Here is a 27,212-nt window from a genome sequence, read left to right as displayed (position 1 = left end):
CAGTGCTCTATAGCGTTGTTTTGAGGGTAGGAGTTGAAACAAGAGGGTTTCAGAGGGTAGGGGTGTTTGTGTGTGTGGTTTTCTCTTTGGTAATTCCCAGATTAGGGTAATTCCCAGCGAGAAGAAACAAAGCCGTTGCCGCGCCACCACAAAACTCCCGCTCCGGCGACTTTGATCCGAGTCGCGCGCTATCAGCTGATTCCCCGGGGGAAATTTCGATTTGGTTTCCCCTGACTTCCCCTTTCTGCTCGAAGCATCGCGAGCGTTCAAACGTCAGAATAGACCAAGTCTGCTTCTGTTCTCGCGATAGCTGAGCGGACGGTTGGCCGGGCCTAGGCATCGTACTCAGCAGCGGCGGTAGTAGTCCCTTCGGTTGTTGCCGAGGGTGGGGGGGCTGGGGAGCGCGAGTCGTTTTGAGCCCCCGGACGTCGGGCGCGGCAGGTGAGGCGAAGAAGGAGGGAGGGGAGGGGTAGGTGGGGTGGGTGCCGCACCTCTAATTGCTTTGCGATAAGGAATATTGGCGGTCGTTGGGTCCCTTGAGGGTTGAGAGACCGAAGTGGTGGCCATCGCCTCGGCTTCTTTTGCCCTTAAAAAGGGAGACTTGAGTGACAAGGGAGACTCGGGAGCCCCTGAAAGATGGACGCTGGGGGTCTGGGTGGTGGACTGGTGATAATAAGGGATCTTAAAAAAAAAAAAAAAGCCAGCCTTGAGGATGACATGTGGAGTAGGGGAAGCGAAGGATGTTCGGCGGCGGGTCTCTTTTCTTTCGCCACAATCCAGACGTTGTACGTCTGTGGAGATTCTCAGTTATCCAGGTCGTGGTTGTCCCAAAGGTGCTTTTTTTTTTAACAAGAGGCAACTGGGCTTTCTGTTTTTTCTTTGAAGACGTTTCGCTTCTCATCCAAGAAGCCGAAGAAGCGAAACGTCTTCGAAGACACACACCACTTTTGGGACCTCCAGACGTTTATAGCGCGTGTGTGTGCGCTTTCAATAGATGGGGGAAGCTGGCTGGAGCGCAGGGGAAGAAGCCCAATGGTGGGAGGAACGACAGTTTCGGAAACTGACAGTTTTGGGACTTCTTAGTAGTTTAAAGCAGGGGTCTCCAACCTTGGCAACTTTAAGCCTGGAGGACTTCAACTCCCAGAATACCCCAGCCAGCAAAGCTGGCTGGGGAATTCTGGGAGTTGAAGTCCACCAGGCTTAAAGTTGCCAAGGTTGGAGACCCCTGCTTTAAAGGGCACTATCGACACCAACAGGTAGGGTGGCACAGCCGGTGAAGGTAGGTTTCTTGAAACGGAGACCTCGGGAGGGAGGAGTAATGAAATGCCTTCGAATATTAGTAGCTCGGGTTGGTAAGTTCCGTTTTGGTGTGAGATCCGAGCTTGGGTTGCAAACGTTTCATCCCCATTGGAGGAGACACCTTCATCGCGCTTTGGATTGTGCTTGTCGGGGGAGGGGAAGGGAAGCACTAGCCTTTAAATAAATACCTCGCCGAGTCCTGGTTTGATATCGGGTTGTGTGATACTTGGGAGGAGTATAAAATACTCGGGAAGGTTTTTGTAGGTCGCCAGCTGGGCTGTGGGGATGCTGGTCGGATGGCGTCGTGGGCGATGGTATCGCCCTGCTGTGCCACAAGTAGAACGGCTTGCCAGGTACCGGTGTGCGACGTAGACAAGTGTGGGAAGGATGACGGGGGATGTGGGATGGTGGCATTGGCGAGGGGAGACATCGCTGATGGCAATGCGAGGCTGGGCACTGCTTTTTTAGATGCGATGGGGGTGGCAGAGGGAGAGGAGGAGGGGTGATTTCCGTTGCGGCAAACGCAGAACGAGCCGTCCCCGAGGGAGAAAAAATAGGTAATTTGACGCCCAGGATGAAGGTTTCCTGTTAACCTCCAAGCATCTGGCAACCGACGTTCGCGTTTGGAGGGCTTGTGTGCGTGGCAGTTCCTGCGAAAATTTGCCTTGTCATGGCCTCGCTCCTTCTGTTTTGCGCAATTCTGTACTGTGGGGCCGCCGTTTGTACTTTTTCCTTGTTTTTAAGAGTTAACGAAGTGGTGGTCCCGGTTAAGGAACCGTATTAGGGAGACCGGGTGTCACGTTTTCTCCAAAGTCTTAATTGCTGCGCTGTAGTGTTTCCACACCTTTTTATAGAAAATTCATTGAAAATGCTGCATTGTATATTTAGATAGTTGCCCTGTGAATCGGAACGGTCACAGTTTGCCTTGTGAACATCTTGTTTGTGGTGAACATGGTGTGAACATTTTATTTTTGGAGTTTGGATGGCTGCTCTGAGTTAATTCCAACAGTTGGTATCCAGGGACAAGGTTTTTAACATGCTTAACCGTAAATTGTATATTAATAGGGTGAACCTCAGTTTATCTTACCTGCGGGACTTATTCTATGAATTTAATAAAAAAAAGTCACAAATTATATAATCCATATTAGTATTAAAAATCCAGTGTATTATAATGGTTGTGTTATTATTCTTTTTTGTCGTGTATTTTGAGACCCTTGAGTAACAATTTCAATTCTCTATTTCCTTAACTTAAATGTTAGTGTTTTAAATAATATATTTAAAGCATTGGTTAGCACTCTAGTGATTCTACATTAATAGACATTTGAATGGGAGAAGTTGCCAGTCACAGACTTTTAGTATTCCATAGCTACCTTTCCAGGGCTGCTGATCTTAAGAATGAGACTAAGGCAGTGTGAGAAATTTCCCTTTCTCCCTTTCATTAGACAATATTTTCTAAAGATTTTAACTAATGTAACTATTTGAATAGATTAAAAAATAGTCTTTTAGCTGCTATTGTCTAACAAAAGTTGCCTTTTAATCATTAATCATTTATTTTCATAGTACAACTGCCTTATGGGCATACAAGATTTTCCTTTTAAGTTTTTTTAGTACTAATTCATCACTGGGTTTGCTTGAATTCTTAAACAAAATCAGTATTTTCTTTTACTATTCCAGAGATTCAGATTAATCATTAAAATTATACAGTGTAAAACATAGGATTACTGTTCATGGGCTAATACATAAACATATTTTTTTTAAATACTTATGTTTCAATGAGCAATTCTTTGTCTTCTAAATTATAAACTACTTGTAAAATGTACAATTTCATTGTAATACTGTAGAAATAATACTGATATTTTTGTTCATTTGCTACTAATAAAAATTTCCTTTAAAGCCTGTCAGTGATTTAGATATTTGTGGCCCTTGTATTACTGTAATATGATCCTATTATTCTATTTCATACCTCTGTTTTATTTTGGATCATATTTAATTAATTTTGTAGAAATTAAAATCATACCCAGTTGCTTAATAGCAAGAGGGGTAGCATATAAATTTAATAAATAAAAATTATAATTCTTTTCTGAAAACATCTTAGTTATTATAATAGATAATATTATAATAGACATTTGCTTCCTAAAGTCAGATAATTTATTTTCTGATGTGGCTTTATACTTATTTGCCTTTAATTTGTATTATTGATTTCTTTATTTGGTAATGTGCAAAAATTTCTGATAGGATAATTCCTAATTCTTAATAGCTACAACTACTGCTCTGAATGAACACTTTATCAATTGTAATAATATTATATGGAATATATGAATACCTAATCAGCTAAAACACTCTATTCATCAGCAGACCATATTAAAATCCAGTTTGAAGATTAAAACAGTCTCCTTTCTAAGAGCGATGATATTTGGCCTTATGTTTGTGTATATTTCACTTAATTAGAACCTAAAGTTGGTATTGCCTTTATTTGATCTAAAATATATACTTCTTTTACATTTGAAGTTATGTTAGGCTTATTTGTTAATAGGCCTATATGCCTGAGTTTTGATTGGCTTACTCTGGCATTTTATCTAAGCAGGCAGACACATCTGGGCAGTTGGACAAATTTAGAAACATAGCACCAATTCACTATTACTGTTTTCTAAGACTGCCTTTTGGGCCTATCTAGAAGTGCATTCTACGAAGTAAAGATAATATTAAAATCTGCTGCTTTGCTTAACAGCATGACAACCCTCCTAATTAATTGTATTTAAAATATTTTTAAAAAAAAAATAGAATGGAATGGAGTTTGACTTGCCAGGTACCAAAGGCAGTCTTTACAAGAATACTTGTATCTAGCTGCCACATTTGGGGGTTTGTAAAACCTTCCAGTGAGAAATAAACTGACTATGACTGATGTTTTCAAGGATATTGTTTTCTGTGATAAAGACCAACAAAATGGCCAATTTGCTGTTGTGGAACAAGGCATGTTTCTCATGCAGACCTATGTATCTGCTTAGATTTTTCAAAATCTAGCTAGATTTTCTATAATAAAATAGAATGGGCTATGTTTGATTTTGAACTACCTATAGCTTATTTTAAAAACATGGTTTTTGCACCATGGCTTAATGCATTTGATATGGAACTATAGTTAATGCAAATAAAGCCCTGTTTAGGGTTAGGTGAATTCAGGTAGAAATAATTTTTAAAACAATATATTCCATTTATAACTTCTGTTTGTAATAATCAGGTTATTAATTTTGGATCGAAACTTATTAAAAACATGTTTTGTATAATCATTAAATATTTTTAAAATAATCAAGGTTTTTAACAATATTGAATGGAATTTCATTTTAATTACTGGTATATATTTGGATATTCAAAAATGTGTAAAAAAATAGATCAATTTATTAGAAACTTGAATGGTATATTTAGTATAGATTTGCGTATCTGAAACCTGTCTCTGGTCTTTTTCCATGTGATGGTTCTTCTGAAAACCTTTTGTATGTGCATGAATTGCTGTAACCAGAAGACAGAATATTATTATAATTTTTGGCTAAAATAATATGCTTAAAACTTTGATAATCTGATTAATCAAATAATTATAGCAATTATTTTTAAAATACTTGCATCATTGTAAAATATCCATAAAGGCAGCTTCCCCTGGACACAAAGTCACTATCACTTTTTATTGAATGATTCACCATTTAAATAGTTGTAATAATAGTTCAGACAGCAATACCACATCTCATAGGGTGCCAATTTGTATTTAATTAATAAAAACTGACTAAAAATGTTGGGTTACAGTATGATCCATAATCCTAGCTTGTTTATAAACATAGTCCAGCTTTATCTAATTAGGGACATTATCTTCCTACATATAGAAAGTTAGATTATTAAGAGGATATGTTTGATGCTTCATGTTGCTTCTCCTTTCCTTTAACTTACATGAGTTCCAGCCTTATTTAGCAAGGAATGAATAAGACTGACCACAGGTATGTGCTCATGTTCTACATTAATATGTTGTTATACATTGTTGGTTAACAATGGTGAAATGCTGACAGCTCTGTTATTGTTGTGTCTAGAATTTCTAGTGGTTTTGTTTAGTTTAGCCTACTCCCTTTTTTAGAGGAATAGAGGAGTTGATATTTCAATTGGCAACTGACACTTTTGCTAAATAATTCAAGGATAAAATTGCTTACATTAATTTTGAGCTTGATGCATCTTTAATAATTTTTGATGTGACATAGAGATAATATGTTGTAATGTTATCTGAGATTACTGGTAGTTTGAACATTGGGAAACTTGAGGGCTCTCTCTAGTGTGAAAGTTGGTAGATATGATCAGGGACAATGCCCTTCCTGGTTCCTTCTAGCATTGAGTAGATATGTCAGTGGCTGGATCCAAGAGATGGCTAAATTGCTTCTTTCTGAGAAAACATGATCCTATCTGTCTTGACAAAGGTGGTGGTTTGAAGAATCTCCTATATTAAAGAAAGTCTGATCTAGCCTTCTTGGAGAATTATTGCCTTATTGCCAATTTACTTTCTTGGTGGTGTTATTTCTTTTTCAGGAAGTATTGGTGATTCAGGTATAAAGGACCTTTATGAAGTGGTTAATCTAAATTCTTTTCAATTTAGATTCTCCCAGAAGCTTTCGTTACTATCATGGTATCTTTCTGGACTACCTTTGGGGTAAAGGGATGAAGGTACCTTCCTGCAAAAGTTCTTTTCTTTTTGGGTGGTTTCAGCTGGTACTGATGGGTAAGGAGTGGTCAGGGTGGCAGTAGCTCTAGCGCAGGGATGTCAAACTCGATTTCTTTGAGGGTCACATCAGGATTGTGTTTGACCTTGGGGGCCTGGGGCGCGACTGGCCAGGGTGGGCCAAATCTGACCCCTGGGCCTTGAGTTTGACACCCCTGCTCTAGCGCATATATATGAAGCTACTGGGAGAAGTCATATATTTCTTTGGTCCAAGGTATTTTGAGTCCACTGTTGATAGTCAGCTTTTCATTGATGCTTCAAGCCTGACTACAACATTTCTACAACATTTCCAGCCAATCTAACCCAGTTTGTGGAATTGCAATGGGTATAAACAGTGGAGTTGTGATGGGTATAAACAAGCTTGGATTTAATCTCAACATAATGGATTTCTATTTTTCTAGAAACATATGGCTTCATGGCTGCAGTAACTCTGGATAGGGTTACCAACTTTATGCAGTGTTATGCCTGTAAGTTGCTTGTGTAACAATGGTTTCCATTGTTCTTCCCATGTACAGTTCTGTTTATGTCCCACTCCAGAGATTCTAATAACTTTTATGCAAATTGAGGTGTGCAGAAGAGAAATATAGGTAGTCCTCATCAGGGGTGGGTTCTACTTACCTTACCTTTACTACCTTTACTACTGATTCGCATCATGCCTGCGTGCATGCACAGATCACTTGATGACATTCAGGTCAGTGGGCGGAGCCTCCTGCAGGTTTTACTACCGGTTCTATAGACCGGGTGGGGGGCAACCCACCACTGGTCCTCATGTCCTTTTTTCTTTAGGAGAGGACATGATCACATTTGTCTTGAAAAGTGGAGGTTAAAGCAACTCCTATTGAAGAAAATCTGATCTGACTGCCTTATTTAGACACCATTTGCAGTTATGTTGGTAATTATATATTATGATAATACTTTTCTTTGAACAATGAACAAATGATAATGAATATAGTTTCATATTAGAGGCTTTGGAATCCCATTCCACCCCTAGCCTTCAACTGAAATTGTTTTAACACCTTCCATCTCTGTGCCTTCCAGTGACATTAAGTAGATTGCCTACTGTGGCCTGCTAGCAAGCGAGAAAACTGGTTTGCAGCCCCTAACCTAGTAGAACCTGTCCACCCCATCTATGTGAGCAGATGTGGCTTTTTAATTTGCCAGCCATATTTGCCTTATGTCTTTTGCATGTTTAACTATGTCCCCTCGGTTTTTTTTTAGCATTCCTTGAAGAACTGTTTGTATCCTGAATAAAGCAGAAAGATAGTAGGTGTAAAAAAAGATTAGTATGGAACAGATATAAACAGTAGTTGTGGGACTGTTCTGAAGGTTTTGGTAGTTGCTGTTTAATTGGGAAATAGTATGGTTGCTTCAATAAGTCATAGAAGGGTGCTATATAACTATGTATTGCACAGCATCTCTTCCAAATTCAGAACTTTGTAGAAGTTATAATATGGATACAAACATATATACAGCTATCATTGTGCAAATATATTGCACATATTCTGAAAATCACAGACTTTCACAAACTGAATTTTGCTTGCTGGGATTAGACCAGAAACTTTTTTATTTGTTCTTCTGACTTGTTCTTTAAAATTAAAACCTTAGATTTTTGTTTGCATTAATGTAACTGAAATATTATATTAGGGGCTGAAATATTATACTTAGAATAATTAACAATATATCTTCCTTATTTTGTACATGCAAATTCTTGACATAAATTTTTCATGGCAATTGTCTTTTTCTCCTGTGTTTTAAACAAACCACACAGGATTTTTATTAAAAATCTTTTGCTGTGAATTCCTGTCCAGACAAATTTCTATATGCTGAGTGAATTCTGGTGTTTCTGCTGCAATGAAAGCCTAAAGAATGAGGCATGAAAGATAGGTGACAGAAGAAACATTTCAGATGCTTTATTAGTTTATTAAAATCTGACAAGCCGGTAGGGCTAGAAATAGCTTCACAGATGGCACTTGGCAGTATACCAAGCAGCTCTTTCCTTATGCGTTCTGTACACTATCCATCAAATATGCCAGCCAATGGCAGCTTAGAAAAAAGGAAATGGTAAGCATCAATTCAGCTTACTGGAGGCTGTGAGGTTAGACGTCAGTGCTGCACTGTGCACGGCTGAGTCAGTGGCTGTGAGAAAATGAATTGAAATAATATCTTGGGGGCTTACCTCTCTGAGCACTTAATGGACTGAAAAGCTGTAACAAGAGTGTTACCCTTGAGATGGAGAAGAAAAGAGGATGCTAGAAAGTGAGGCTAATAATGCTTTAGCGTATTGAGAGGAGAATGGAAAGAACAAATATGCTGAACTTAGCAAGTAATGCCAGAGAATGCTGAACTGGCTTCTAAACCTGCAGTCTGGAGAGGAGCAGATTTCTTTTGTACTTTGTTTTCAATATTTTCTCCATGTTTTTGTGTTCCTGCCTTTTTCTACCCGAAAAGCAGGTGGGTATCTGTTAACAATTCAATACAGTTTTCAGTACTTAACTGAGAAGGGAATATGTAAAAGGGAGGAATAGTTCTTTGTGTAATTGATCTCTTGAAATATTTATATGATAAAGAGAAGTTGTGTGACCATGAATCTAAAGTAACAGCTATAACATAAATAGAAATATTATTGAGCAAAAGCTGTATTTAGCAGAAATAGAAAATATACAAAATTATGTGTTTAAAGTTTGATTATTGTTTAGCTTTCGTTAGATTATCATTTTTTCTTTATATGTGGTCTTCTAGACCAAGAATTTATAAAGGTAATGTTTAAAGTTTCAAGTCCACTCTGGTTGTATTAATAAGGAAGTAAAAAGATGATTCATGAGAGTATGATGCAAGTTAGGTCATATCATCCTTGTCTTACACAGCAATATGAAAATGAATCACATCTTTTTACAGTTTACTTTTCAATTTCTGTTAATGATGTTATACATTTTTTTTCAGCTGTTATTGGTGATGCTTAATTTATTGATTTGAATAGTTAGAATAAATGGCAGTGTCACAATATGGGAATTACTCTCTAAGAGCATTCTAAAGTTGGGTGTGTGTATTTTATTAAGACGTTTCTGCTGTATGCGATTGGCTGACCGGTAAATTGTTATTAGCAAGCTGTGTTAGATTGCTGTATGGAAACAGCTTGGATCAGCTGTCACCCTGAAATAATGTGAAGAGCCTTGCTCTATAATAGCAACATTGTATTATAACAACAATATATGGAAGTTGAACAAGGACATCACCCTATGTAGGTTGGACTTAGATAGAAGTTGGTGTTACATATGCCTGTATATGAGAGTATTAATTATAATTATATAGAGGTTTATAAAGAGTTCTGCGTGGATTTATAGTTAACATGGGTTTTTTAGGGGGAGAAAGTGAAAAACTGAAATCTAATCTAGCAAAATAGTTTTGTTTAATAAACAAAAGCAAATGTGGCATATAATTTAACATGTTTTATAAATATCTCAAAATATCTTCTTTTCTCATTGAACAAAATGTAATGGAATTAAAATATTTGAGGAAAATGGGAAATCATAACTCATTTATTAGAATATAAATGTTCAAATAAATCAAAATATTATTTGGCAGTATTTTTTTCTTGGAATGAAATGTCCCTAAACACAAATCACTTTCAGACGCTACATGCTTTTTTTAAAAGTGAAGAAAAAAAACAAAACACAGTAGTAGCAGTTGACTAATAGGAATTTGGCAAAAGAAAGGAATTATGCAAGATAAGATCAAAACCTAAGATCAAAAAAATGGGAAGGGAAAGTTGAGTAATGCAGCTGGTTGAACTTTACATTATAAAGCTGCCGTTTCAGTGTTATTTTATAAAATTTTCCTGTGCATTTTTCATATACCCACACCTTATAACTTTTAAAAGGTTTGGGTTATTTAATTTCCAATATAACAGTGAAATAGATTCCATTTCCTTAATAGATGCCATTCAATTGGTTGATGAGAACGTTGGGTATAAACCCTTATACTATTGTTTTTGAGGAAATTTTTGTAACATGATTACTATCTCACTATAGTTTTTATCATTTGAGTAGGAAGCATTTTATCTGAGTCATCAGGCATGCTTCCTGTAGCATGTGTTTACTGTAGATATATCCAAGTATTAATATGCATGAACTTGCCTTGAGCTTGGACATTTCTGAAGAGGATTGCGTTTCATTATGCGGGTTTTATAAGATTGCTATGGAGCAAAAGTGATCTTTCGGGAATGAGCAAAAACTGTGTGTTTCATCTAATGCTGTGGTAAGCAGATTTTTGCTCCTATAATTGAAGTTTCCTGTTTTTTTCTTTCTGCATCACGTTTCCTTATGCTAGAGTATCTAGAACTAATTAAGTGGATAGAGGAATAGAAATAAAAACGGAAAATGCCCACCAATTCTTGCATCAGTGGACAGCTACAAATGGATTTCATTTATGTCCAGAAATAGGTGCAAAATGTCTACTTACTTGGTGAAAATATTCTATTTCCCATGGCTAAAATGCAGGGTTTTAAAGTTGTCTTTTTATTCCCTGTTTTAAAGTTTGCGATTTCTTTTTTTCTTTTTTACCAACTAACATTTCTCCTTAAGCAGCTTATAGATTTGGAAAATGACTTCAGAAAAGCATTTTAGCATTTAGGAAATGGATGAGAAATAATAAAATATAATACCGGCATGAGTTATTTCAGTGTGTTTTCCCATTTTCTATTTCTTTTGGATGGAATGGACTCTTATTCTTTTTTATCATTATTTAAAATGTAGTTTCTTTTCTTACTGCCTAATATAATAATTGGAATTTTAAAATTTGAAATCTATGTATGTATTTATCATGCTGTAGGGCTACTTCTAGGCAACTTATAACAATGATGCTAAGAGTACTAGTAATATTTTTCTATTGAGACCTTATTGCCATTGATTTCATTTTTTTATTCTATTCATTTTTAAAATAAATATGGAAAGATCTTAAATTTTAAGGCGAAGGAGGTTTTTGATGTAATTAACAAAACTTTGTGAGAAGTAGTTGTTTGTATGGAACCAGTAGAACTTTGAAAATATCTGAACAATTAAAATGAATTTTAAAAATAGTCGTTTACATACGTTTTGTGTTCTTATGTATTCTGCATTTAACTCTAGTTTGTGCATTTTAGATCAGTTCCTTTCATTCAAATTTTTTAAAAAAAACCTCTTATGTATGTTTAGTTGGTTATTATAATTTGTATTCATTTTATAAACTTTTAAAACCTTTTAAATGGATTAGTTGAGTATTTTTATGAATCTATTATCCAACGTTTTGCTTGATGTTACCAACATTACAGTTATAAGGCTCACAAGGGCCATTAAACATGATTTGGACTTGAAAACTTGCATATAATATTGAACAGCAAGGAAAATTCAGTTATTTACTGGTAACATTTTTTTAAAATACTATTTTTGACTATTACAAATTTATATAAATTACTATCCCTAATTTATGTAATCTTGTTTTTTTTCTTTCTCAGATAGTTATTTTAATGCAAGGAATGTTATTGTTTGATATAGTTAAGTACTTCTATAACATTGGTTATTTTAAATTTGCAGATAACTACATAATTTCAGGGATGCCGTGGCTCAGTGGCTAAGATGCTGAACTTGTCGATCGAAAGGTCGGCAGTTCAGTGGTTCAAATCCTTAGTGCCACGTAATGGGGTGAGCTCCTGTTACTTGTCCCAGCTTCTGCCAACCTAGCAGTTCAAAAGAACGTAAAAAATGCAAGTAGAAAAATAGGGACCACCTTTGGTGGGAAGGTAACAGCGTTCTGTGCACCTTTGGCATTTAGTCATGCCAGTCACATGACCACGGAGATGTCTTTGGACAGCGCTGGCTCTTCAGCTTTGAAACGAAGATGAGCACCGCCCCCTAGAGTCAGGAACAACTAGCACATATGTATGAGGGGAACCTTTATCTTTATCTTACATAATTTCACATTAGTTTCTCTTTTTGTATCCCCATTTCCTTCATTTACTTAAAGCAATGCAGAGAGAAGAGAGAGAGGGATTTGGAGTTCACCTTGCTACCAGTGACTTGCCTCTTCCTTTCCCTTTTTAATTGCATAAAAATTTGTAGTTCTGGGAGGTTTGGTGCTTCCTTCAGTTGAGTCATGTTGGATTCTCAGTGTGCCGGAACAAGTCCCTGCAGTTTCATTCGCAAGGTTTTTCAGAAATGGTTTGCCATTTCATCCTTTTTAGGACAGTGTCCTAAGTTCTGTGTATCTATAGACAATTGAAACTATAGTGATATTGATCCCAAAGTTTAATGCATTCAGTATAATTGATGTGCTCAGTAGGATAAAAATTGTGCTGCTGGTGCACTTCATGGGGCAATTCTTTTTTTTTCCTAAATGGATCTATTGTTTGAATATATTCACTTTCTCAGAAGTGACTTTTGTTTTTGGTCCTGAATTCAGGGGTGAAATGCTCCTGGATCGGACCAGATCACACGATCTGGTAGCAATAGTGGCCAGTAGTTTGGTGATCCGGTAGTGATGGCGGAGCAAAGCTCCGCCCACCTGCCCTGGTGTCATTACTTCCTGGTTTTAACCAGGAAGTAATGTATTTTTTACCTTCTGCATGTGCACTTTTGGACCAGTAAGGAAGGTAAGTAGATTTCACCCCTGCCTGAATTGTATTCACTTTTTTTGAATATTATTGTAACCAATTTCAGTATTTTTGTAACATAGTGTTTGCGTTACCTTGGCTTCAGGCCTTGGGCTTTTTGCATTTCTGTAGGTCTTTGGTTGTGGATGGCCATAGGATGTCACAATTTTTTTTTAATCCTGTCAGTACTGTACGGTATAAATGGGAAAAATGCAGTCTTTATATAAGAAGTTAAATAAATTCTAAAAAAATTATAACACCTGAATGTAAAGTTTCTTAAATATGTAAAATATATATATATATATATATATATATATATATATATATATATATATATATATATATATATATATATATATATATATATATATATATATATATATATATATATATATAAAATAACAAATGTAAATATGTATATGTAAAAATGTAAAGCCTTAAATATGTAAAAAATTGGTTTGATTTGCTGCTGATTTCACAATTGCCTCAAGTAAGATTGGAGTTAGAGATTATAGGAAAATAATGTGAACTGGAAGCCAAATACATTTCCTTCAGTGGTTGTATGTAGAAGAAGTTATTAAACTTCAAAGGCAAAGTAGTACTGTATTTTTCTGGGTACCCTTCATATTGTGTTTAGTTGGTTTAATAGAAAATTACCAGGCCAAATATGATTTTAATGTTCCAGTTGATTAGCATTTTACTTTGATATTAAGCGACTAGTTAAAATTTCAGTTCGATGTAGCCTGAAATATTCATCTAGTTTTGATTTTTTTTCAAATAGAGCAGTTTGGGATTCCTGTGGAAAAGGAAAGAATATGAATCCCAAACTTTGAATTAAACTTGGCATGCTTCATAATGTAAAATGTATTTACATTTCATGATTTTGCCAAAAAACTATGTGTGGCTTATATATTCATCTATAAAATTATTAAAAAAATCACAAAATTGTTGAAAGATAATAAGCATAGTTGATAATGTATGATAACAATATATGACCACATTTGAAAGACTGGAGAAAGAGGGAGCTGTTCTTATATGGATGGTATCAGGCTATTTCATAGAAAAGACAAATTTTTTGATCCCTGACCCCTTAACTCCATAAGGGTTGAAAAGGCAAAACATGCAATCCCAATTCAAATGTTAGGACAGATTCTACTAGAAACACACTGTTTTATAGGTAATAATCAGCATTTGAATTATTCTTAAAAACCTATTGGCAGCCAGTATACTGGTTAAATTTGAGTTACTATTTTGTGAAACAGCTTTCATCTGTTTGCACATGGTCTTAACACTTTGTACAAACTTAAGAATCTTAATCAGAAGGCAACCCCATGGCCCAGGATGTTGCAATCATTGAGATGTGATGTAGCATGAGTGCCTGATAGCCTTCAGGCATCCGATCCAGACATGCATTGCATTTCTGATTTGGCTCATTTTGTTTCCAAGGCATTTCCCAACTCCTTATGTACATGTTGTCAGGATGTCATGAAAAGGTGAAAATCTTTCCATATTGATATGATTGTCCCACAAGCAACGTAACTCTTTCTAAACTCTTCAGGAAAGAGATTAATATTAGATTACTACTGAAATTGAATAAATAAAAATAAATAAAAATATAAGATCTATTTTATATTGACTGCTATTTAAAAATTCTAAATACTATCTCATGTTCATTTATCTTCTAGTACTTCATCTCGTCTTGTTAAGGGTAATTGCCGCAAAATGAGTCTTCATGGGGCTAGTGGTGGGCATGAAAGATCAAGAGACAGAAGAAGGTCAAGTGATCGATCACGTGACTCATCCCATGAACGTCTTGAATCCCAGCTCACTCCATGCATCAGAAATGTTACTTCACCAACAAGGCAACATCAAGGAGGTATATCATGAGAAACACATATCTGTTTTAGATATTTACTTGCTAGTTTTTATTAGAAAGTACATATCTTTGTCAAACTTAAAATCTTTTCACTTGGGTTCTTGTGTCACAAAACCTAAAATGTGAAAGCTCCAAAATTAACACGATAAAGAATCTCACTGGGAATTTTTATTAAATTTATTCACTGCCCATGTCACATGGCACTGGGTGGCTTATGATCTGGTAAAACAATAGAAAAGATTAAAATGATAAGAGAATAAATACATTACAAATAAAGAAATATCTAAGATAGTGGAGTGTATTCAGTAGAGTGGAGGAGGAATCTTCTAATGCAGTAACTGCCTCCAGGATGGAAGAAATATAAATACTCATTCACCATTTAATATTTATAATTTGTGTCAAACTAAAAATTACCAAGAAAATTATTTAAACCTTAATTACATAAATGTTTGGGCACAATATTACATGTATATGTTCTGTTTGATACACTGTTTTGAGGCGTAAGCATGGAAACTGGTTATGTGGCATTTTTCTTCAATCTATCCCCTTCCACTTTTATTGGATTCTGGCAAGCCTTTTGTGATGGAATATGTAATCCAAACTATCTGGAGAGCACCACTTTAGGGAAAACTGGTCTATGGTACCTCAGATTTTAGAATAATTTAAAGTCCAGCAAAATCCTATTGCTGGATTATTTTTAATTAGTTTTTTGTCCTACCTTTATTGCTTTATAAGTAACAGCAAACATACTTAATACTAGTGCCAGGAGACTGCCTCTTTTCTCTGACACATCATGAGAGAATACCCTCAGTTACTACTGGCACCAATCCAAAATCCAAAAATAAGTTTGGCTTAATGTGGAAAAACTGTTGCCTTTGTAAATATGTTTTTGAGATATAACATGTTCTGATACTGCAACTCAGTTTTAAATACTTGTATTACTTTTCATTACAGAACGTGAGAAGGATCAAAGCTCATCTCGACCAAGCAGCCCTCGTCCTCAGAAAGCTTCTCCGAATGGTTCCAGTAGCAATCTAGTAAACAGTAGTAGAAACAGCAGTCAGTCAAGTTCGGATGGGAGTTGCAAGAATGCTGGAGAAATGGTTTTTGTGTATGAGAATGCAAAAGAAGGAGCACGGAACATAAGAATGTCAGAGAGAGTAACACTTATAGTAGACAATACTCGATTTGTTGTAGATCCTTCCGTTTTTACTGCACAGCCAAATACAATGCTGGGCAGGTTGGTATTGCTTTTTATTGCATATATACCATCAGCTATCCCTGTAAATCATGGCTAAAAACAAATGTCTTCGTATTGTGAAATATTTTTGATCTCATTATTTGCTGCTTCTGTCCAAGAGCCCTAGTGGTGCAGTGGTTAGAATGCAGCATTGCAGACTAATTCTGCTGACTGCCAGAAGTTCAGTTCTCATTGGCTCAAGGTTGACAGTGTTCCATCCTTCCGAGGTCAGTAAAATGAGGAACCAGATTGTTGGGTAAAATGCTGAGTCTGTAAACTGCTTAGAGAAAGCTGTAAAGCACTGTGAAATGATACGTAAGTCTAAGTGCTATTGCTATTGTTGTCAGATACTTGAGTGTAACATTTCAGGTGCAGTTTAAACTCCTTTAATCTGTATTACTGTATTTTTTATGAAGTACAATTTAGCTGTTGTGTGTTTTCTTTTTAGACAAGTCTATCTTTCCTGGAAATAAGAAACTTCATGACTTCTTTCCTGAATAATTACTTTTAAAATAATACTCCTGTTATTTTGAAATTACCTAATGTAAAGTGTCAAATTCATTCTGGAGTATAGTATGTAATAATGAGGATGCATACATTGCCATTTATAGTAAGAAATTTTTTTAAAATACCAGGAGCTATAGTTGGCTTTTTTATGATATGTGGTGAGCGTGATTGAAAAAGTAATAGGGGCAGACAAGGGGAATGCAAAAAGTAATTAAACAAAACAGCTGATTTAATTTATATTCAAATTTAAGTAAAATGTAATACTGCTATTATCGTTACCTACTTAATTATATCCTCTCAGGTTAAATATAACAGTTGGGCAACTTCAGAGAGGCTCTTGTAGGCAAGCCCAAAGTTTGGGGAAAGGGTGATGCTTAAAAAGATATGAAGCTTAATGTACACATTCAGTATATGCTAACATACTATTTTGAAACATGTCAATTCAACATTAATTGCAAATCTTCCAAAAAGCAGAGTGGTTAGCTGTCTTAATGTGGAGAACTTCTTTTTAATTACTGTTTCAGCTTCAGAAAGCTCTGAAGAATAGTCCGTTTACTTAAATACTACTAGTGTTTAGTTCAGTTTTTTTCTTACTCATCCATTTCCACACAAATATTATTAAAAATTGCAAAACACTTCTATCTTAAACTTTGAAGTTCAGCGATGAATGTTTTTGAATTAATTCATATATTGCATGCATTAAAATAAACATTTCCAAAAAAATGTTTTCCTTTGGATATAAAGTATGAACATAATGTAACCTCTTGTAAAGTCTGCAAGTTTAACAGTGCATATTCTGCATTATATTTCCTATAATTCCTTCTAAAGTTTTACCAAATTGAATTCAAATACTAATGAACTATGTGCACTGTGTGGATTTTGAATAACATGGTTTTTTTTTCTCTTCTATATATAGGATGTTTGGTTCCGGAAGGGAACATAACTTCACACGGCCCAATGAAAAAGGAGAATATGAAGTGGCTGAAGGAATTGGTTCCACTGTGTTTCGTGCTATCTTGGTGAGATTTCATAAGATACTATTCTTCCCACCCTTTCATATTTATGAAATTTTTAAAAATGGAACATTCCTATAAAAGCTGAACTTCTATAACTTATTTAAATAATATTCTAAGTACTATTAATTTGTACTGCAATTTTACAAAAACTTTGAAAATTCAGGAATAAAGAATTTAGTTGTAAGTCTATGACATACTCTGTTCAGACATCTCATTAACATTATCTAAATGTTAAAGGATTCTCAGCTTAGTTAAGATACTGGCCATTCCTTCTGGGCTTACCATCTATGTGCCATCTTCTAGAATATGGCAGTGCATTGTTGGGAAAGCTAGCAATAGTGAGCAAGCTATTTTTCATAGAAGTGTGTTTATGATTACTAATATATTAATTGAAAAGACTTTGCCCAATAAAACACCAGAATTCCTCAACTCTGCTATTTGTAAGCAAGGGAGTAGAAGACTGAAGTTGAGAGACAGAATTAAGACATTAAAATCTTTGTATGATACCATTTTTGAGTGGAGAGATATTTCCTAAGCTTCGTTAAGCATAATGTTGTTAGCGAAGCAATTTGAATTGCTCTTCGAATTTAATTATTGCTGTAGTTCTTTGTGGTTTCTTCTCAGTCTCCATATGACAGGAAGAAGATTGCTTCATTCTGCAACACCACTGGACACTCAGTTTGTTTGTAGCAGCAGAAAAACATGCAAGGATTTAGAAAAACAAAGAGTTTTTCTGTGCAAATTAAATGTTTCCCCATAAATCCGTTTCTTTTTTCTTTTTTAATTTAAGGATTATTACAAGACTGGGATGATACGTTGTCCTGATGGAATATCTATTCCTGAACTGCGAGAAGCATGTGACTATCTATGTATTTCTTTTGATTATAGTACTATCAAATGTAGAGACCTCAGTAAGTATAACATTGCTGTTAACCACCTATACCTATATGCACATTTTTATGATGCTGTTTTCTCCCCATAAACTACTTCAAGTAATATTTGAGCCTTTATCAATTTTAACATCATAAAATAGATTATAGATTAGGTTTAGTAATATATACTGTAGTTATACCCATTAAATTCATAGAGGCTTTATATATAAAATTTTATGTCACTCATAGACCAGAATCATATAGCATATAACAATGCAACTTATAACCAACACCTGCATATATAAATGGACTAGATTGGAAGAAATAGTTAAAGTATTAGCATTACTTTTACAAATGTCTAACATTAAATACTTTTACTGATTATTTAGAAAGATGATGCTATATAAAATATATTTTAAAATATTAATACCAGTAGATAAGAACTACAAAACGTGTCACTGAACATAATCTATTTAAGCTGTGGAACATAGAGCTAAAACTTTGCATCCATAGCCCAAAACTATGAACATCGTAACTCTAAAAACTACATGCAGGAATCATAAATAATAATAAGACAACCAAGCTGTTACAAAGGGATTCTAGTCTAATAAACAGGTTTAGCTTGAACTCTATTACCTGTAAACTTTTCAATTAGTGAAGAGATTGAAGTTATTTCCAATGTATATATGTTGAAGGAGAACCTGCTCAGTAGACTCGGCTTCCCTAAACTTTCAGAGACCTAAATGTCCCAAGTGTAGGATTTTCCTGTATATTCCTTTCAAAGCAGTCAAAGTAGTGCCCCTTCTACGTTTTGGATACTTTAATTGAATAAGATATGCTGCAGGTGCTACTGTATGTCTGTGCTGTCAATATTAGGAAGAATTTAATTACTACTTAGATCAGGCTTTATATTTATTAATATTGTATGAGTAATGCATAATTGGATTCAGGGTTATTATGTGTGTGTATTGTCATCTCAAGATGGCTATCATACTTCCCTCCTATTTTTCCCACAACAACAACAACAACCCTGTGAGTTGGGTTGCGCTATGAGAGAGAGACTGGTCCAAAATTTCCCAGCTAATTTTCATACCTAATGAGGCCTGGAACTCACAGTCTCCTGGTTTTTAGAGCAGCACTTTAACTAATACACCACTTTGGTTCAGCATAGAGGCTTGATCAAATCTCAAGAATAGTAAATAAGGAAGGAGAGAGTTCTAGACAACTTTATTTATCTAACAGGAATTATTTCCAAACAGACTGGAATTTACCTTCCACAGTTAAAAGAGACTGAATGAAGCCAGAAGATAAAAATATATTTTAGCTGATAGTTTAATATTAATATTTCAGCCTCCACTCACAGCAGCCTCTAGAGGAAATGTGCATTTATTGAGACAGTGGAGGACCTGGATTACTGAGTTTAAACATTTAGATTAGACTTTCTGTAGACAGTCAAATTAAAATAGGGACTGAAGGTCCTCCATAAAACGTTGATGCCAATATTTTCACTCACTGGAGCAGGTAAATTACTACTCCATTTTGTTTGCTATATGAAAGATAGTAGATGCAACCCTTTGAGTTCTTTGGGTAATATAGGAAGCATGAGACTTCCTTCTAATATGAAAAATATTTAAAAATATTTAAAGGATGTTACCTGCTCAAATAACTATCTGACTATTTGCAAGGCATGATTTTTGAGGTGCCAGCAAAACCTTAATGATTTTGATGTGTTGATTAATTCTCAGGTTACATTACTTTGGTCCAGCTTATTTAGCTTTATATGCAAGTCAGAGATACCTTGTAAACACCAACAATTACTATTCTAAGCCCAGAAGCTAGGAAGTACAAGGTAACATATTTAAAATCTTTGAGCATCATTTAGCAATTACAAGAACTATGAGAAGTTGCACCTCTGTTGTGCCAAAGGCAATATTTTTATTGAAACAATTAATAATGGCTCATCTAACATTCAGCTCAGTATTCTTATAAGCAGAGAGTAATGAATTTGATTGCTTTCATTTCAGGTGCTCTCATGCATGAATTATCAAATGATGGTGCTCGGAAACAGTTTGAATTTTACCTTGAAGAAATGATACTCCCACTGATGGTAGCCAGTGCTCAGAGTGGGGAAAGAGAGTGTCATATTGTAGTGCTCACTGATGATGATGTTGTTGATTGGGATGAAGAGTACCCACCTCAAATGGGAGAAGAATATTCTCAGAGTAAGTCAGTTGGCACTCCAGTTGAATTTGGCTCATTCCCTTTTCTATAAAATTAATTGTATCATTACTTTTTAAAATATATGCACTACAGTACCTCTGATCACTATGCCTTGTGCGGACCTGCATCATTTAGTAGACACAATTTTTATGGTAATTCAGCACACTGATTGTGTAAAGTGCCCTGTCAAATCTGTCATTTAGGTATATTTGGCTTATGATCACATTGTTCCATTTGTGTGTGCAAAGTCACAATGTAGTCAGTGTGCAGGTGACATATTAGCCTGGATTACCATATTGGATCACTCCTCGATCTAGTAATACATGGATTCTTAGATAATATAAATAATAATATGCATATTTTAAAATTGTTTCAAAATGCATTAGTTTGATTTTTTTACCATTATTGTATACTGACTGAACGTATATACAGTTTATTGAGTTCATGAAATGTATTTTTCTCCCCAGTTATTTATAGCACAAAGTTATATAGGTTCTTCAAGTATATTGAGAACAGAGATGTGGCCAAATCAGTACTGAAGGAAAGAGGTCTTAAGAAGATTCGATTAGGTATAGAAGGTAAGATAATTTGTTCTTGCTGTCTAATCCAACATGGAGTGAAAAACTAGGATGTAGACAATTATGATCTAAAACCACAGTGAAATAAGAGGGAGTACAGGTAGTGGTTGTTAAGAACAACAGTTAGGCCACCTACTGGCTTCTCTATTGATTTTGCTTATCGGAAGTTGGCAGTGAAGGTTGCAAATAGCAATCACACGAATGCAGGGATGCTGCAACAGCCAGAACCTTGAGGAAAAGATCTAAGTACCCTAATTCAGCACTTTCATAAGATCGAACAGTCACTGAACAAGTGATTCTTAAATGAGGACCACATAATACTGCAACATGGTAACTTCAAAAAAAGAGATAAGCCTTGGCAGTCACTGTGTTGTCCTTTCTTCAGTACCATGTCTTAATTCAGGCAAACAGTAGTTCTGCTTGAGTTTGAGCTTCATTCTTATACAGAAACATATCTTGAAATTTCAGCTTAGAATGAATCATATACAGTATCTTTCGTGAAGTGAATCTAATTACAAAAAGTGTTAAAAATAGAGTGTCAATTAAACTGCAGTGAACAGCTGGATAAAGAATTTACAAAATGGCGTGCCTTAAATATGCTGAATAAATAAAATATTTTGTTGAATAAAATGCTGTATTCTACCTCAGAGTCCTCAAATGTTGAGTGAAATAAAATTTATTAATGTTATTGGTATTTTTTTTTAGGTTATCCCACATACAAAGAAAAAGTTAAGAAGCGACCTGGTGGGAGACCAGAAGTAATCTATAATTATGTCCAAAGACCTTTCATAAGAATGTCATGGGAGAAGGAAGAAGGGAAAAGTCGCCATGTTGACTTCCAGTGTGTGAAAAGTAAATCAATTACCAACCTAGCAGCAGCTGCAGCAGACATTCCCCAGGACCAGCTAGTGGTGATGCACCCCACCCCCCAGGTGGATGAGCTAGATATTCTACCAATTCATCCTCAACCTAGCAACAGCGACACAGATCCTGAAGGACAGAACTTGCCACTCTGATCCAAACTGTGGGTTAAACAAAAGCATGCTATTATTAAAAAAAATTGAAGATGCTGTAATGAGCTCATACTGCACTGCAATTCCAGCTTCTCTCCATTGTGTAATGAACATAAAATGTTTCAGGATATTGCAGTATGGACTTCACAAAGACCAAAGTGGGATCTGATTATGGTTTGTAGGAGTACATATGTAACATCATGAGGTTCAGTTACATACCTGCATTTGTTTCCCAGTAAGTAGCTTTTGTGGTATTGGTTGTATGGTGGACTGTTATTAGCCTCAAACTCTTGTCAAAAACAGCAGGATTTGGAAGCTATGGTTTCTTCAGTGTTTTGGTACTCAGTGGGCAAAATGCAGACTTAAAATTGATAGTGGCACTTTACATATGGTGGACAAAAATATTCTCAAAGCCATTTTTATAGTCTGGGTGCACGATGTTGCTTCTAACAGAGTGCTGCTTTCAGAGATTCTCTATTCAGCGAAATGTAAATAGTTTGTTCTGAATAGGGGTGATAGGTTAATTAACTTGTTCTCTAATGAATGAGCACAACATTCTTGCCACTGGGACTTTTGGGTTGTAATCCAACAGCCTACTTTTTTCAGAATTATCCAGTGAATTTTTTTTTCACATTTTGATGTGAGCCATGTTGAAGGGTCAGGAACAACTGATATGGGCTTTATCTTTAAAAAATGCCTTATCTTAAATCTGTTCACAGAAATATTTATTTACTGAGAGGTTTTTCATATGTGTCATAGAATAGAAAAATGCAAATTGTTCACTCTTCACTTAATAACTGATTGTAAACTCAAGTTTTTCATTCAAATAAAATTTCCATTATTTTAATATTAGCAGTAATATAATTTATTCATTCTTCTGAAATTGATGATTAACAGTCTAAGTTTTTTACATTTTACAGAAAAAAATCAGATCATCTTTCCTTCTATTTAATATGAAGTGACTTTTTCTATGATTCCCCATTTTTAGAATTTTTCCTCTAAAAATAAGGCAAAATAGGGCAATTTATGAGAGTTTGGAAATTCTCATGATATAGTTGATTAACTGCTTTTGATTAGAATTGACTTCATTCAATCTTTTGTAGAATTAGACTACTATCTTTGGATTGGTTGACAGGGTCAGTTGACCTTTCTTGATATTCTTGTATATTAATGTCATCTTCACTGACCAATTAAATTTGTTGGGAACAGGGCTATTGTTTTTAATAATAAATTGAATAAATTGAACTGGCAGAAGTTACCTAATTTTGGCACAATGTAAAAACCACTATATTCTTTTGAATAACAATTTGAGGCTTAGAGGTGTATATAAATTATGAATGGGAAACTTAAGTGCCTTTCCATAATGCCTGTAATTTTTCTGAAATAAGTTGGAAATGATGCTTCAGAGCATGTGTAATCATGAATATAGCTTATGCCTGCAACACCTTAAAGCAACCATAGAACCCTGGGAATAGAAGTGATTGTTTTGAGTCATTGATAGATGCTATGATGAAGTGTTGCATAGCTCTGTGATACACACTTCCTGTAATTTATAATCATTAGGTAATTAGTATTCAGAATGACATAAAATAGCATTCATGTGCACATAATTAAAAGTTCAATTTAAGCAACACAAAAGGAAAGACATGCATTCTGTTTTGTCCAACTGATGTCTGATACTTTGTACTTCCTGAATTTTTCTATTTAGAATGGATGTTATCCTGGCAATTTGACTATATATTATCAGCGTGATTCATTTGATAATTGCCATTTGAAAACATGATGATCAGTGGGTTTCTATGTGGATATGTAAAATCATAACACTAAAAGGAATCTTGAAGGAAATCAACTTTTATTTAATTTATATTTATATCCTGCCTTTATTTTTATAAATAAAGGCAATAAACACACACAGTACTCTTTCCTCCTCTGTTTTCTTCATAACAATAATTCTATGAAGTGAGTTGGGCTGAGTGTGAGTTACTGTCCCAAAGCCGTGCAACTGGCTTTCGTGCCTAAAGTGGGGACTAGAACTTACTGTCTTTTGGCTTCTAGCCTAGTGCCTTAATCTTTTGGAGCATCTGTGAGAACCATCCAACCGCAAGATGCCTAAAGGAGAACTTACCATTTTATGTGGCAGCTCATTCCACTGATCAACATTTCATACAATCAAGAAGTTCCTCCTGAAGTTTAAATATCTCTTTTTAGCTTTAATCCGTTGGTTCTGGCTGTATCTTCTGTGACAATATAGACGGCGGTGGGATTCACTTACTGTATTTTTTGGAGTATAAGATACACCTTTCCCCCCCAAAAAAGAGGGTGAAAATCTGGGTGTGTCTTATACTCCGAATGTAGCTCCGCCCAGCTTCTCAAATGGAGGTTTCAGAGGCTGAAAAAAGCATCAGAAACCAAGCTTCAGAAAAGAAGCCCCCAAACAGAGCTTCAGAAAAAAAGCCCCCAAATAGACCTTCAGAAAAGAAGCTCCCAAACAGAGCTTCAGAGGCTTTTTTTCTGAAGTTCTGTTTTGGAGGCTTTCAGAGGCAGAAAAAAGTTTTTTCTGAAACAGAGTTTCAGAGGCAGGGAAAAAAAGCCAAAAAAAGCAAGGCACAGAGCTCACAACCAAGGAACCTTTTGCTAAAATTTACCTCTGGGAACAGCTGATTGGGGGTATTCCGGGAGGCCAATCCACCTGCCAATCAGCTTTTTTCTTATTTTCCTCCCCAAAAACTAAGGTAAAAAATACGATACTTTCCCTACCGGTTTGCAAATGTGAGCGTGTATCTGTGCATGCACATGGCCTTCTGCATTAAGTCCGGGTGGGTGGGCGGACCATCCCGCAGTCGCTGCTCCTGGTTCTCCGGATCCAGAAAAACTGGCTGGATCCCACCATGTATTATATAGATTAAGTCCGCTCTTGTACGACAATTCTTTATATATGTAAAGATTACCATATCTACCCTAGTTTTTTCTTATAGATCCTTTAATCAGGATCCTTACTTCTTTAATCATTTCTCTTGGAGCATGGTTAATAAAGAGCTTAGTTCCCAGGTTCTTCACCATCTTTGTAGCTTCTGAATTTTTCACTGTCCTTTCTTCAACTTTGCTCTCTAGAATTGGCCACAGTACTTCAAAGGGGTCTTGCTTGGACAGAGGAAAATGGAATAAATACTTCCCATCTGGGTTCTAGATTCCTGTGCCACAAGATAGCATGTGCTGTTCTAGCAGTTGTACCACATCGCCAACTTGTGTTTAATTGTAGTTGATAAGGATGCCCAAATTCTTTACATATGTACTACTAGTTAAGTCTATATTTGTATTTTATATTTTTTCCCCTTCCAAATGCAGGGTTTTAATTTATTCATTAAAGGTCCATTCAACTCCTACTAATTCACTTCTGAATCTTGTTTTGTTTTGTTCTAAAGTAGATGCATTTCAGCACTATATCCTCTGCAAATTTGTTAAAAAGTCTCTCATCAACTTCTTCACCCAAATCATTGATAAAAATATTGAAGTTCCACTTGATAATGTCCTCAAATTGAATAATTAATTAGCACTGTTTGGGTATGGTCATTCAGTCAATTATAAGTCCATGTAACAACATTTATCCACGTTACAATTTTAAGAATATGTAATTCTAAGCTAGTTTATTAAAAAAAAATTGTCATGACTTGTGAGAATCCCATCCTTTTAAATGTAGCATGCCTGTCCAAATGCTCAGACATGCTGCTTGATAACCTATTTTGAGATCCTTGCCCAGTTAGACATCAAGGTCTGTAGTTATCATATTCCTTGAAGATGAAGGTAACAATTGCTCTAGAATTCCTTAAAGAGAATTGAATGTGATTCTATAATAATCTCTGCTTGTTCCTTGAGTATTCTGGGACATAATCCAAGTGACTCTGGCGATTCAGATTCATGTAAATTAGCTGAATGTTCTTATTATCTTTTTCTCCCCAGTCGCATGATGATGACCAGCTGAGTTTTATAACCTTATAAAAGAGGGCAGAAGCCAAATAGAAATTACTCTTAAGTTTTGCTTTCTTTTTCTCTCCCGTTACCAACATCATCTATTGCAAGCGTCAGTACTTTTTGAACTTTAGCTTTTCTGAAAGGTTCCTGCAGCTTTTGGATACTATCTTGTATTTGAATTGATTTTCTTTCTCCTGTTACCTGTAAATATCCTTTTCAGTATCTGAGAGAGCTCTGCATAGATCCATACTGGTCTCTTAAAGTTCTTTCCCTTTTTCTTGTGGAGATTGTGGTTGCGTTCAGTACAGTATCTTGTTTCACATTCCATTCAAAATTGGAGTTCATCAAAATCTGCTTTTCTGCAGCCCAGTATGCAAGCCTGACTCTTCTCCAAAACTCCTGATATCACAAATTCAAGGGACAATGTGTTCACTTTCCTCCAAGGTACCAGTTTTCTTCAGTTCAACGAATTCCTATTACTGGGGGCTGGGGTACAAGATACTAGATTCCCGTGTTCTTTTTAATACTTTCTGCCAAATGATCAGGCTGCAAACTGGGCAGCACCCATCAATTTGACATAACTTTTTTCTTAAGGAAGCTCCGAGGTTTCTTCAGCCCATGGGGCCCCAAGGTTTTTTTTTAATATAATGGTTATGGTTTTTAAAAATTTGTGTTGGGAGCACTTTCAAATTGTAGACCTATAACATTCAACGCTGAGCAAGTAAAATAAGTATAAACCAGGTCATAGAAATGTAGCATGTGTAAAAAGTATGCGAAATAAGATTAAAAGTAAATGATATTTACCCAATATCAGGCCACATCGATAGCACTTTCTCTCGCTAGTATGAGGCTGTCTTCTCTACGTGTTCAGTGATATGATTTGCCCAGGTGACTATTAATACTCCTCTAGGAGAGTTTGAAAAGTGATTCCGTGGCTAAGATGCTGAGCTTGATCGAAAGGTCAGCAGTTCAGTGGTTCGAATCCCTAGTGCCATGTAATGGGGTGAGCTCCTGTTACTTGTCCCAGCGTCTGCCAACCTAGCAGTTCAAAAGCACATAAAAAATGCAAGTGGAAAAATAGGGAGCCCCTTTGGTGGGAAGATAACAGCATTCTGTGCGCCTTTGGCGTTTAGTCATGCTGGCCACATGACCATGGAGACATCTTCGGACAGCGCTGGCTCTTTGGCTTTGAAACAGATGAGCACCGCCCCCTAGGGTCAGGAATGACTAGCACATATGTGTGAGGGAAACCT

At 35.7% G+C, this 27,212-nt stretch overlaps 1 protein-coding gene across 4 annotated transcripts; it reads left to right on the top strand.

Moving 5' to 3' along the window:
- Nucleotides 1–318: 318 nt before the first annotated feature.
- BTBD10 (BTB domain containing 10) lies at nt 319–23,912 on the top strand. 4 transcript variants are annotated; one of them, XM_058160340.1, is made up of 8 exons: nt 319–441; nt 14,354–14,544; nt 15,499–15,784; nt 17,208–17,310; nt 18,098–18,218; nt 20,204–20,401; nt 20,867–20,977; nt 21,683–23,912. In XM_058160340.1, exons 2-8 carry the CDS (start codon nt 14,391–14,393, stop codon nt 21,991–21,993), a joined length of 1,284 nt encoding a protein of 427 aa, XP_058016323.1. In that variant the 5' UTR covers nt 319–441; nt 14,354–14,390; the 3' UTR covers nt 21,994–23,912. The 4 variants fall into 4 exon arrangements, with proteins under 4 accessions (XP_058016323.1, XP_058016316.1, XP_058016331.1 ...); XM_058160333.1 differs by lacking the exon at nt 319–441 and adding an exon at nt 1,518–1,652; XM_058160348.1 differs by lacking the exon at nt 319–441 and adding an exon at nt 6,493–6,513.
- The last annotated feature ends 3,300 nt before the right edge of the window (nt 23,913–27,212 follow it).

This window comes from Ahaetulla prasina, chromosome 1, assembly GCF_028640845.1.
Source record: "Ahaetulla prasina isolate Xishuangbanna chromosome 1, ASM2864084v1, whole genome shotgun sequence".
Lineage (NCBI taxonomy): Eukaryota > Metazoa > Chordata > Lepidosauria > Squamata > Colubridae > Ahaetulla > Ahaetulla prasina.
This window is presented reverse-complemented; position numbering and strand designations above follow the sequence as displayed.

Coding starts and splice junctions, on each gene's coding strand:
- BTBD10 (XM_058160324.1), top strand. CDS start 8,373: ATGCCAGAGAATGCTGAACTGGCTTCTAAACCTGCAGTCTGGAGAGGA. Junction 8,498..14,353: donor TTTTTCTACCCGAAAAGCAG/GTGGGTATCTGT, acceptor TTTATCTTCTAG/TACTTCATCTCGTCTTGTTA. Junction 20,978..21,682: donor GATTCGATTAGGTATAGAAG/GTAAGATAATTT, acceptor ATTTTTTTTTAG/GTTATCCCACATACAAAGAA.